We start from the raw sequence: 13,405 nt of genomic DNA, 5'->3' as shown, positions 1-13,405 counted from the left end.
TACATAAATTCGTAGAACCTGCATCACACCCAGAGGGTCCGAGGCTCCCGGTGAATCCTTCAATGCCGGAACCACAAAAGGTTGATTTACGTGACAAGCCGACACCACTTTAGGTAAGAAGGACAGGCAGGTACGTAGTACTGCTCGGTCTTCATGAAAAACCAAAGTAGGGGGACCTGCAAAAAAAGGGCGCCCAATTTCGAAACTCTCCTAGCAGAAGCAAGCGCCAACAACAAAATCAGTTTCCAGTTAAGGTACATCAATTCAATGTCAGCCAAAGGTTCAAAGAACTTGGACTGAAGAATAGAAAGAACAAGGTTAAGATCCCATGGGGACGTAGGTGGAACAAAGGGAGGTTGTACATGAAGAATTCCCTGGAGAAAAGTCTGAACCTCGTGAAGCAGCACCAGCCAATGCTGAAAGAAAACAGATAATGCAGAAACCTGCACCTTAAGGGAACCCAACCGAAGCCCCGCATCCATGAAGAAAGGACTAGGTAAATGGAAAGAGGAGCTGGAGGAACCACGCAACTCACACCAGGACATAAGATTTCCAAATTCTATGGTAAAGCACTGAAGTGAATGGCTTACGAGCCCAAAGCATGGTCGGAATCGCCTTCCTCGGAATGTCCAGACTTAAAATGGTGGTTTCAACAACTACGCCGTGAAACGAAGACTATGTAAATCGAGGTGAACCAAAGAGCCCTGCTGCAGAAGGTCTGAGCGAAGGGAAAGATGCCAAGGATCGTCCGCCAGGACGAAGAGAAGATCAGAATACCAAGCTCGGCGAGGCCAATCTGGAGCCGCCAAAATGGCTGTCACTGATTCGCGTTTGATGCGCTTGAGCACCCGTGGAATTAGAGGGAAAGGAGGAAACAGATACACCAGGTCGTATGGACAGGGTAGAGACAGAGCATCCACTCCTACTGCCTTGGGATCCCTTGTTCTGGAGAAATATAGAGGTAATTGGTGATTGTTCCTCTAGGCCATGAGATCTATCTGAGGAACGCCCCAACGGAAGACCAGGCGCCGAAAGACTTCGGGATAGAAAGCCCATTCCCCCGGATGAAGATCTTGCCGACTGAGGTAATCTGCTTCCCAATTGTCTACTACAGGAATGAAGATTGACGAGATGGCCGGGACGGGTCTTTCTGCCTATCTGAGAATGTGTCTCGCCTCTCGCATGGCCCTGCGGCTGAGTCTCCCTCCCTGGCAATTGATGTATGCCACGGTTGTTGCATTGTGTGACTGGATAAAAAACCGGTTCCCCCGTTGCAATGAGCCGCTGCAATGAGAGCGTAATAGACGGCTCGAAGTTCCAGGACGTTGATTGTCAGGAGAGACTCCTGGCGTGTCCAGCAGCCCTGGAACTTTTTGGTTCAAGGTCACTGCCCCCCAACCACGGAGACTGACATCCGTGGTCAGCAGGACCCAGTTCCAAATGCGAATCGACGTCCTGCTAGTAGGTGATCCGTCTGGAACCACCAAAGTAGGGAGATCCGAGATTGCAGAGATACGGTAACCAGATGATGCATCTGCAGATGATATCCGGACAATTGGGACAAAAGATCCAACTGGAATGTCCTGGAGTGAAACCTGCCCAACTGGATGGCCTCGAATGACACCACCATCTTCCGGAGGAGTCTGATGCAAAAGGTGGACAGAAACACGTCTGGGTTTGAGGACTGTTTAAAATAATAAAAATTAAATAAAAAAATAGATCAAAAGGGCTGGAGACAGCCCACAATGCTCCGGCTTGTCTCGGGCACATTTTTAAAACTGGGGCTGATGGGGCATAAAGGGGGAGGAGCCAGTCACATCTTTAGAATTTTTTAAAGTGCTAGGCTCTCTCGACCCACGTCTATACCTCAGTGTTGTAACTCCAGTGTCCCCTAGTTGATGAGAAAGATAGGAGGAGAAAGATAGTCTTCCACGTGAGCTAAAGATGGTCCACCATGTCCAAAGGCTCAAAGGGAGAAGGCTGACGAGCCCAATGCACCAAGAACAAATCCCATGGAGCCACCGGAGGAACAAACGGGGGCTGCACAGGGAGCACTCCCTGAAAGAAAGTACGGACTTCAGGCATCAAGGCAATCTGTCTCTGAAGAGAACCAAAAGGGCCGAAACCTGCACTTTTAAAGAATGAAAGGCGAAGACCCAAATCCAGACCCTCCAGTAAAAACGAGAGGACTTGGGAAAGCCAGAAGGATCTGGATTAAGGCCCCTGGTAGAACACCTGTACGCCAAACCGGAAGATAAATGACGAATGACTGACCGTGAAAACCCTTTAAGCTCTCCAGACAGATGTCGCAAGAGCCACCCTGTCAAAGCCAGGAGAGTCAGGTCCGGGTGGAAGCACGGGCCCCCGAGACAAAAGATCCTGCCATGGAGGAAGACGCAGTGGAGAGTCGATGGAGAGGCTCAAAAGATCTGCATACCAAGCCCTCCATGGCCAATCAGGAGCTGCCAGAATCACGGTGCAGTCTTTTAGCTTCAACTTGCGGGAAACCCTCAGCAGAAGAGAGATCGGGGGGAGGGGGGGGGGTGGGGGTAGAATATCTACACGAGATTAAAGGTCCACCAAACCGCTAAGTCAGGGGCGGCCAACCAGTCGGAGGCAAAGAGCAAAAAAATATCTGTAGTCAAGTTAAAGAGTTAATAGCATGCGCCGTCACAAGGCCATGCCCCACCTTTGTAACCATGCCTTTGATATTGCATCTTCAGGAACATGACCTTGTGTCACACCCCCGTTTTTAGTCACAATGGGGACGAGTCCAGCACATTGAAAATACACAATTTACATAAACTAACCAATATAATTTTTTCACTATTGAAGTGAAAGAAAAAGCCACAGCAATACAGAAAACATTGAAAAAGCCACATTCACATATAATACACAGAAACAAGCCAGATCCACATCAAATACATTTAAAAAAACACATCTATATAAAATACACTTTGAAATCCAGAACCACATAAAATACAGCAAGCTTCACATAATACACACTCCAGCCCCCTCCCTTGCAATTCCAGCCCACATTGCAGATCCCCCATGCCACTGCAGAGGCCCCTCATGTGTCACTCCAGCCAATCCACCTGCGATAACTTCCATCCCTGGTCAGAAGGACCCATTCCTGAATCCAGAATGGGTAACCCGTCTAAATGGGAGTCCTGGAGCCATCATGCGAGGGAGAGACAAACCTCCCGAGATAGAATGCTTGTCTGCAGTTTGATCTGGTGATGAGATCCGTTCACGCAAGCCAGGATCTCTGCCTGGAGAGGCCAGGAGTGAAACTGAGCGTACTACACCATGTCGAAGGTGGAGACCATTGAACTCAGGATCCGCATGCACACATGTATTGACATCCGGCGGTAAAGTAAGACCCTTCGAATCCTGTCCTGCAGTTCCCAAATTTTGTCTGAGACTCTGAAACCTGGAATCTAACAGGGACCTCAGACGGAGCATTTCCTAGGACTGAGTCAAGGAGGACTTCTTTCAATTAATGATCCATCCATGAGATTGGAGAAGAGCTATTGTCAGACGGAGGTGCTCCCTAAACATGTCCGGAGAGCAGGCCACATTAAGAATACAATAACATAGAATTCGGGCGCATATATAGTATGTTTTATAAGAATAAAATTATTAGAATTATTCAGCAATTTACTAATTACTTCTCTGCTGCTCCTACAGAGTAAATCTGTAGTACTCTAGATAGACAAAAACCACTGTTAACCAAATAACAAGGAGCACAGATAGATCTCAAAAAAGTATCAAGCAATTTTTAATATAGAATATATCCATCAACATATTAAATACACAGATTAGATTAAATTGCACAGAAACATTACTGCACAATAATTAAAGGAATAATACAATAATTCAAAAATAGTTGATAAGCAGCTAGTTAGTATCCTTTTAGGACCAAAATAATGGTCTATAGCCTTTAGGACAGATAGTTCTTTTTCTTTTTTTCAAAGAAGAGAATTAATCTCACCAACTATAATACAACTCCACTTTTCCGTATTAGGGGACCTTTAAATCAGTCCAGATTAGCAGCCCATATGTAACAAGAAATGTTAAAATCATGAGTCTTTTGAGGAGAAAATGTCACAATCTCCTGATTACTTTCTTACCACTGCCGGTTGTTGAAAGCAATAAGGGTTCTGCTTAATCGGTCTCCATGGGGCCATGCAATGCAGGTTGCTGTTTTTATACGCAGTAAGAATTCTGCTTACACAGCTTCACTGTCCTTGCCAGCAGGCTAGCGGTGGAGAGAATGGCACACTTCACGAGAGGCAATGTGGTGAGAGCTCACGCTGATCGGCTGTTGGTCAGAGAAAGAACTTGGGTGGTCCAGCGGTATAGCGGTTAAAGGCAGCTGCTCTGAAACTGAGTATCCCTGTTCCTTAACGAGTTTCTCCGCTGTTGGAAATAGCGGTTTCCTCAGAAAGCAAAAAAGGGAGATGGTGTGATCCATCCATGAGATTGGAGAAGAGCTATTGTCAGACGGAGGTGCTCCCTAAGCATGTCCGGAGAGCTGGCCACAATAAGAAGATTGTCCAGGTAAGGGGGAATCCTGATAGCTTTGCGCCATAAGTGAGCTGCCATGACTTTCGTGAAAACATGAGGAAAGACCAAAAGGACCGCAAACCGGAGAAGCGCTGGTGACTGAGCCGGATAGTAACATGTAAATAGGCATCCTGGATGTCCAAGGAGGCCATGAAATCCCCTGGTTCCAGCGCCAGAATGATGGAGCGCAAAGACTCCATGCAGAACCTGGGAACCCATAAATAATTGTTGAGGAACTTGAGGTTGAGGATTGGACCGAAGGAACCATTCAACTTCTGAACCAAGAAGAGGTAGGCGTAGAAGCCGGAGCCCCTCTGAGCCAGTGGGAAAGGAACAATTACCTTGGAGGCTACAAGCGAGTGATTGGACTCCCGCAGTGCTTTTGATTTTCCCGGATCTCCAAATCTGAAACATCACCCACTTGGGGGGCAGAACTTTCGCATCTGGAAGGTCTGCAACCAGCAGTACTGTCCTTATCCAGCATCTGCTGAAAGGAGGCTGACACCTGTGCTAAACCCTGCACTGACTGGGAGAAGGTGCTCATCCATGGGGGTTCCAGCGCAGGAAGCGGCAGATGAGACTGCATAAGAGGCAGGTTGAACCCCCAAAGCAGGGAAGACAGCTGCGGGAGCTGTAAGGCCATCAACCAACTGCGACTTTACATGCGACAGGTTGGCTGCCAGTTCCTGGCTGGAAGCTGTAGATGGGACCTCACGTTGAGTGCCAATGCAGCACCAGATACAGAGACCATCCTGGACCACGTCCTGTGGGGGGAGACCAGCAGAAAAAGTTCTACATGTACGCAGCAAAGGAGCCTCCACCTCCTTGGACGCTTTGTTCTTTGAAGACATGGAACTGAATGTCAAGGCAAGTTTCACACACCAAGTTATATAAACAGAGGTGCGCAATAAGGAACAGTGCAAAGAAAGCAAAGGCCGCACTAATTTAACAATGAGTGGGGCTCAACAGAGGGGGGGATGAACCCCTTACACAGCTACATTAAGAAAATAGAAAAACAGAACTGACAGGAATGAGTTTAGAAATGAGAACAAGCACACAGTCACATTCAATACATAAAGAATTAGCAGGCAGATAATGCACAAAAATCAAACCCTAGTCGGCTGGATGGAGCTAGACTGTATAGCCTGACCTGAGGGAAGGTATACAGGGAGACAGGAGTCAACCTCTCTGGAGACTAACTGTAAGTAGCACAGCTCTGAAATGGCCGCTCAGCATCTGTGGTAGGGAGGAGAGAGAAGGCAGAGGAGAAACCCAATGGCAGGAAGCCTCTGTGAGGGATCACACCATGGGCGGGGGAGGAGCCAACGGGGAGAGCCTACCTCCCCCTGCTGACAAAGAGCCCCAGGGCAATGACCGCCTGCACCGTAAACCCCATGCTGCCTGTGTGCTATGGTAGCATAGCGGGGGTTTGGACAACCCAGCCACCCGCTGTCTGCACCAGCGGTAAAAGTCGCGCCAATGTCTTAACTTTGCTTTCCCTGGCGGCAGGCCGCTGATGGGGTGTGTGCTGCGAGGGGTGTGTGCTGCGATGACCCGGCCAAGGTTGCCAAACCGGCCACCGGCACCGTGGGGGGGCAGCGCAGGTGTGTTGTAGGACGCCCGGCGCTGCCTACTCATTAAAGTATAAAATAGAAATTAAAGTATGAGGCTGCTTCAGCAGCCCCTCTGTAACAGTGCCCACTCCTGCGGCACCAAATTTTGACTGGCCTGTCTGGGGCATGGGGTATAGTGGAGGAGGAGCCTGGGCTGCTGGAGTGTGAAGACTGTTTGGTGCCCAGACTCTACCTGCCAGCCTATACCCCAGCGTAGTCCCTGTGTCCCATAAAAGGGAAAAAAGGTGATAGTGAAGTGTAAAGTATAGATGTGTAAAGATAATCAATAAGTGTTAATCTAATAAGAATTAAAATTACATAAATAATGAACAAACAAATAGAAAGGTGATGAAAAAGTATCTATGTGAATAGACACTTAATTCACTTAGATACTTTTTCATCACCTTTCTATTTGTTTGTTCATTATTTCTGTAATTTTAATTCTCGGTCATTATATTAACACATAGTGAAGTGTAAAGTATAGATGTGTAAAGATAATCTATCATCTTTTTTCCATTTTCGTGTGATGCCCTGGGGATGGTCCTTGGCTGGATTATTTTGGGGTGCCTTACGCCTCGGACGTGAACCCCTTAATGTTAGAGATGCCGGTATAGAGGAGCCTTGATGTTGGCCCGGCGCTTAATCATATTTGCAAATGTATGCTACTAATAACTCTGAATTTCTATTATCATGTAGGATTTTTGTTGATATTGCTGCAGTGTGCTGGAGGGAATATTTTTTTCAGTGTAAACCCTGCCCTTTACAAGCACCTGTGCTATATCATTAGCTGATGTGAGCGACCACCATACTTTTTATTTGAAATGCAGCAGTAACCAATAATATAGAATCTCCAACAAGACTTCTACCAGTGTGCAAAAAAAAAATAACTTCCCACATAATTCACTATTGCAGTTCCCTCTGCCCTTTGTCATAAATTTATATCAGCCCAGACAACTGCAAGGGTAAATTTGGAAAAGAACATTTTGTACTAAGTAGAAGGAGTGATGTTGGAGGGTCTAGTAATAATTTGCACTTCACATAAAGCAAGTCCCATACAGTGCTAGTACATACAGACAAGGCTTTAAAAAGGGGAACATAGTTAAAAATGAGTTGTAGCTGACGAAATCCAGGCACCAGAATGCCACTACCTGGCCAGAAGACCGGCGCCGGAATACAGACAGTAGTGGACTTCCCAACGCCGGATTCTCAACAGCAAGGATGCCGATCGTAAGTATAGCGGGGCTTGTTAGGTCTTAGCTGCTTTCAGGTGCCATGGGGGGGAGGGCGGTTAGGATAGCTGAATTTATGGTTAGGTACCCCCGGGGGTGGGTTAGTATTAGGCACCAAGGGGGGAAGGTTAGGAACTAACAGGGAGGGTTAGTGTTAGGATACAGAAAAGGAGGGCTAGGGGGAGAGGGGGGGTGGTTAACATACTTACTGGACCCTTGTCAGGATCTTGAGCATCGGGATGCCGCTGTTGGTATATTGACAGCAAGCATCCCGAGTGCCGGGATTTCATACCGATTCCCTTTAAAAGGGTAAACATTCATTATTTCTGCATGACACAAGCCTAACCAATTTACATGGAAGCACTAGCATACAAAATGTATCCCAGGGACTGAAGCATTACAGACTGTATTCTTACCACTGGATGACTGGTTTTGGGGTTAAATTCTGTAGAGTTGGCATCTGTGCAGTAAGAAAAAGTAAAGAATCTGTATGTAAATTAGGGAAATACTGGGTGCAGCTATGTATATATTCTATAATTTCCCAACACACCAACCATACTAACACCAATCCCCACAGTTCTGGTCTTTCAGGGAAAGAGAATGACTCTGCCCCAGGGTTTTGGATGAGTTTTCTTACACTATTACAATGCCTCTAGTTTTCAAAGGTCACCAAATAAGACCCAAAAAGACAAACAAAATCTCCCATCACTCCCAATAACAACAACTTAATGCTCAGGGCATATTTACCTTTCCAGTCCAGAACTTCCCTGGCAAACTCCACAACAGCCATCTGCATCCCGAGACACACTCCTACAGGCAAGAGGAGATTGAACCATGATATAGCTGACTGCTCACTTCACTTCTATAGAACTTTTACAAGCCAAGCAAAAACAGCATTAATATTCACATATAGCTCACCTAAAAATGGCTTCTTCTGCTTGCGTGCCCAAGTTATGGCATGGATCTTACCCTCTGTTCCACGTACACCAAACCCTCCAGGAACCAATACACCACTAAAACAGATACAGAAAGAGCATTAGCACTAAATTTAAACTCCAATTTGTAAAAAAAAAAAAAAAAAAAAAAAAAAAAAAAAAGTTATACCTTAGTTAACTGTTTCTTCGAGGTCCATAGGGTCCACAGGAACTACCTTGGAGTATGTAGTTGGAGTGATCCAATGCACCAAACAGCTACAGCTTTGAAGCTCCCAGCAATACATAGGGCCTCCTCCCTATATACCCCGCCCCCAGCATTCAGTTTGTAAACAAGCCTAATGGCAAGAGACGGAAAGTGGTGAAGAAAATACAATGTACACAAGAAACACTCAAAAAACGAACAGGGAATCAGTGATACAAAAAGAAAAGAACAAATCCCAACTGAGGCCAGGTGCGTCAGGGTGGGTACCCTGTGGACCCTATGGACCTTGAAGAAAAAGTTAACTAAGGTATGTTATTCCATAACTCTTATTTTCTTCTTCAGAGCCCATAGGGTCCACAGGAACTACCTTGGGGACGTCCTAAAGCAGTTCTCTTAAGGGTGGGGACGCTCCTGAGCACATAAGGGAATCCGCCACCTAAAGGAAGCATCCTGGGAGGTAAAAGAACCAAATGCATAGAATTTGAGAAAAGTGTGGACGGAAGACCAAGTTGCCGCCTTGCATAATTGTTCTGCAGAGGCGCCATGTCTAAACACCCACGAAGGACCCACAGAGTAGAATGTGCTGTCACCATGTTCGGAACAGGGAGATCACCCCGAGTATACCCATGGGATACACAGCCACCGAGCCAAAGAGTCTGCTTGCTTGCTAGCTGGCCAGCCTCGTTTATGGAAGCCATATAACACAAAAAAATGCATCAGATTTCCTGATTAAGCTGGTACGATCCACGTAAACACGAATAGCTCGAACCACATCCAGTGAAGCTTCACCTACAGAAAGGCCAGAAGACTGAACGGCTGGGACTACAATTTCTTCATTTATATGAAAAGGGATACCACCGTTGGAAGGTAACCCGCCCTTGTACGGAGGACAGCACTATTATTATGGAAAATCAAAAATGGAGAGCGACATGAAAGTGCTGCCAAATCAGGAACTCTGCGAGCTGAGGAGATCGCGAGGAGAAAAAGGGTCTTCCCTGTCAACCATATGAGGGTTCAAAGGGGCGAGCCTGTAGCACCCCGAGAACCAAGGATAAATCCCATGGTGCCACTGGAGGGACAAACGGCGTTTGCAGATGCAAAACACCCTGAAAAAATGTTCTAACATCTCGCATAGTGGCAATTCTGCACTGGAGCCAAACTGACAATGCAGAAACCTGAACTCTTAAGGTAGCCAGATGAAGACTTAAGTCTAGTCCAGCTTGAAAAAAAAGCAAGAACTTGGGAGACCCTGAAAACCCTAGGGTCATGTTTTCTGTGGGAACACCAACGAAAAAATGAATGCCAAATCCTGTGATAGATGCGGACTGAAGTAGGCTTCCTCGCCCTCAGTATAGTCTGGATCACAGAAGTAGAGGAACCTTTGGCCTTGACGGAAGCCTCAAGAGCCATGCCGTCAAAGCCAACCGTGGTAGACCCAGATATAGGCAGGGACCCTGCACTAGCAAATCCGGTCGTAGAGGAAGTGGACTGTCTATGGATAGACATGTCAAATTGGTGAACCAATGTCTCCTGGGCCAGGCAGGAGCGATCAGTATCATCCTGCCGCCTTCCTGTTTGAACTTTCTGATGACCCTTGGGAGGAGGGAGATTGGAGGAAACCGGTATGCCAACGTGAAATCCCACCTTACCGCCAGCATGTCCACGAAGGCGGCTGAGGGGTCCCTTGTTCTGGACCCGTACCTGGGGACCTTGTGATTGTGACGCCATAAGGTCTATGTCCGGTAGTCCCCACTTGTCCACCAGGAGCTGAAAGATCTCCAGATGAAGAGCCCATTCTCCGGCGTGTAAGTCCTGACGACTTAGGAAGTCCGCTTTCCAGTTGAGGACTCCCGAGATGAATATTGCAGAGATTGCTGGAAGATGGCATTCTGATCACAGCAGAATATTCGCTACTTCCTTCATGGCTGCCGGACTTCGTGTGCCTCCCTGATGGTTGATGTAGGTCACTGCGGCCCCGTTGTTGGACTGCAGCAGGACAGGTCTGCCCTGAAGGAGGTCCTGTGCCAGAAAGAGCGCTCTGCACTGCAGGAAGCTCCAAAATATTTATTGGCAAGTGACCTCCCTGAGCCGTCCACCTTCCTGAAAGGTGTGACGACCTGTCACCACTTCCCATCCTCGAAGACTTGCATCTGTGGTGAGGAGTACCCAATCTAGGACCCATAACAGGCAACCCTTGTCTAAATTAGTTGTCTGCAGCCACCATGCGAGGGAGAGCCGAACCTCTGGTGAGATGCGAATCATCTGAGACTTTATTCGATGATACTGACCATCCCAATGAGACAGAATCCATTTTGCAGGGACCTGGAGTGGAACTGGGCATAAGCCACTATGTCGAAGGTGGATACCATGGAGCCCAGTGCCTGCATTGCCACGTGAACTGCCATTTTCTGCATGCAGAGTAGACTGTGCACACAAGATTGTAGTGCCGCAATCTTGTTCGTTGGTAGAAGAATCCTTTGCCCCAAGAATCCAGCAGCGCCCCCAAGTGCATTATCTGCTGAGTTGGAGAAAGAGGAGAATTTTTTCTCAATTGATTATCCAGCCGTGCTCTTGTAAGCAGGAAATAGTCATTTGGAGATGACGTTGTAACACCTCCTGAGATTGTGCCAATATCAGGAGGTCATTCAAATATGGCAATATCCTGATTCCTTGTCGTCTGAGATGAGCCATTATGACCGCCATTATCTTGGTAAATACCCAAGGGGCTGTGTACAGACCGAAAGTTAGAGCCTGAAATTGGTAATGTTGTTGGCGTACAGCAAACCTCAGAAACCCCTTGGTGGGATCGCACAATAGGAACATGCAGATACGCATCCTGTATGTCCAGGGAAACCATAAAATCTCCTAGCTCCGTCACCAGCATAATTGACAGTAGGGTTTCCATACGGAACTTGGGCACATGGATGAACTTGTTGAGACCACAGATTCAGAATAAGGTGATTTGACTCATTTGGTTTCTGAATCAAAAACAAAATTTGAATAATAACCCCTTCCCTGTTGCGTCACAGGAGCGGGGTTTATAACTCCTGACCTCAGGAGGGCCCCAATAGCCTCTTGGAAGGCCAAGGCCCTTACTGTGTCTGACGGAAGGGTTGTACCAATGAACCTCTGATGGGGGTTTCCTCAGGAACGTGAGGGCGTAACCCTGAGAGACCACCTCTTAAATACAGATAGCCAGTAGTTGTCGGATGCCAGGCCTGAGAAAACTGTAAAAGCCGGCCTCCAACCCGGAGACCCTCCAGGGGGAGGCCTGCCCCATCAGGCAGTGGCTTACCATCTGGCTTAGAAGCTGGTCGACCAAGATTTCTTGGTCTGCGGTTTCTTGTGGGAATTACCCTGTCTGAAGACTGCTCCTTTTGCCCCACTCTATTGACGAAAGGACCAAACTGACGGCTGCCTATACCTAGGGGTAGTTGTAGATGGCAACACAGCAGATTTAGATGTTGCCAGATAAGCCATTATGTCATCCAGTTCTGGCCCAAACAGTACTTTCCCAACAAAAGGCAAAGATTCCAGAGCCTTCTTGGACCCTGTATCTGCCTTCCAGGTTCTTAGCCAAAGGGTTTTCCGGGCTGCAACTGCAGTTGCCTACACCCTAGAAGGCAAGATACACGCATCAATAACAGCTTCCCCAACATACACAGCTGCCACTCGCATCTGACAGAGACAAGACAGCTGTTCTCTGATAGCATTAGGCATGCTATCCTCCAGAGATGTCGTCCATTCTTCCATAGCTTTGGCTACCCAGGCCACAGCCATAGTTGGTCTGGTAATAGCTCCAGATAATTAAAATTATTTTAAATCAATGTTTTCAAGATTTCTGTCTGTAACCTTCTTTAGTGAGGATGCAGAAGGAATGGGGTAATGTAGAGCTCCTGATCAATCTAGTAACATGACCATCAACCATTGGAGGAATTTCCCATTTGTCATAATCACCAAGTGAAAATGGGTACCGAGAGGTTAAATTACTTGTAGCATGGAAATGCTTATTTGGAGTACACCAAGCTTCAGACATGAAAGTCGTCAGTTGCTCAGACTGAGGGAAATAATTTTTAGCCACCTTCTGACACCTAAAGACCGGAGTCTTAGATTTCGGCGGAACCTCCTCTTCCTCTACACGGAGTACAGATCTAACCGCTCTCTCACCAGAGAGGGAACATCCACAGTTGATTGATGGTCTTCTTCCACTGAGTAAGAACCAGAACTCTGAGTATCAGAGTGCGTTGAGAATGCAGAGTCAGGACCCTGAGGCAACGTCTGAAGGGAACCTCTCTTATGCCCCTGCGATTTGCCTGCATTACCTGCTGCGGGGCTATAGACGGCAGCATACTCTGATTAGAGTGAGCAAAGAATCAAACCAAAAGGGATTCATGGGGGACATATACATAGAAGGATGCAAATGCTGTGGGTACCCCATAGCAGAAGGCAGTACCGTAGCAGGAGCTTGTGACGCTGCAGCTCTGTCCACTAAATTTAACAAAACCTGAGACCAAGAGGCCACCCAAGGTGGTTCCTGTACCTTATAGAAAAGGTGACTGTTTACAACAGACTACACAAAGCATCTTGCACAAAGTCCTGCTGAGACAGGCCTGCCAAACAGGATTTACATCACCTCAGCTCCAGAGGCTCATCCTTCTCCCCTTTACTTTTATACATAGCAATGTATAACAGGTATAAGGTATAAATGCAATGTGACCCCTCTTCACATCTGTGAAAAGCCAATAAACCCCCCCCCCCTCCACACACACACCTTTACAGAAGGATGAGGTGAAACACAGTGATCTATATTTGACAGTTTGGAAAACAAAAGCTAATACAGCAACTAGCATTAAAGTC

The 13,405-nt window shown here is 47.0% G+C and overlaps 1 protein-coding gene across 2 annotated transcripts in view; it reads right to left on the bottom strand.

Annotated features, from left to right (window-relative positions):
- The window catches only part of CTPS1 (CTP synthase 1), a 61,042-nt gene that overhangs the window by 20,475 nt on the left and 27,162 nt on the right, over positions 1 to 13,405 (bottom strand). For both annotated transcript variants that reach the window (XR_015872996.1, XM_088459989.1), the window contains exons 11-13: positions 8,330 to 8,424; positions 8,159 to 8,221; positions 7,828 to 7,871 (exon numbers count right to left, since the gene is read on the bottom strand). Coding sequence is in view for 1 of the 2 variants with exons in the window: in XM_088459989.1 (XP_088316115.1) it covers positions 7,828 to 7,871; positions 8,159 to 8,221; positions 8,330 to 8,424 (202 nt within the window). In the remaining variant the exon portion in view is untranslated. The remainder of the gene's footprint in view (positions 1 to 7,827; positions 7,872 to 8,158; positions 8,222 to 8,329; positions 8,425 to 13,405) is intronic.

The sequence above is a fragment of the Taudactylus pleione genome, unplaced genomic scaffold, assembly GCF_031769625.1.
Source record: "Taudactylus pleione unplaced genomic scaffold, aTauple2 ptg000959l, whole genome shotgun sequence".
In the NCBI taxonomy this organism is placed as follows: domain Eukaryota; kingdom Metazoa; phylum Chordata; class Amphibia; order Anura; family Myobatrachidae; genus Taudactylus; species Taudactylus pleione.
Note: the sequence above shows the minus strand (reverse complement) of the source record. Positions and strands in the feature narration are given on the sequence as shown.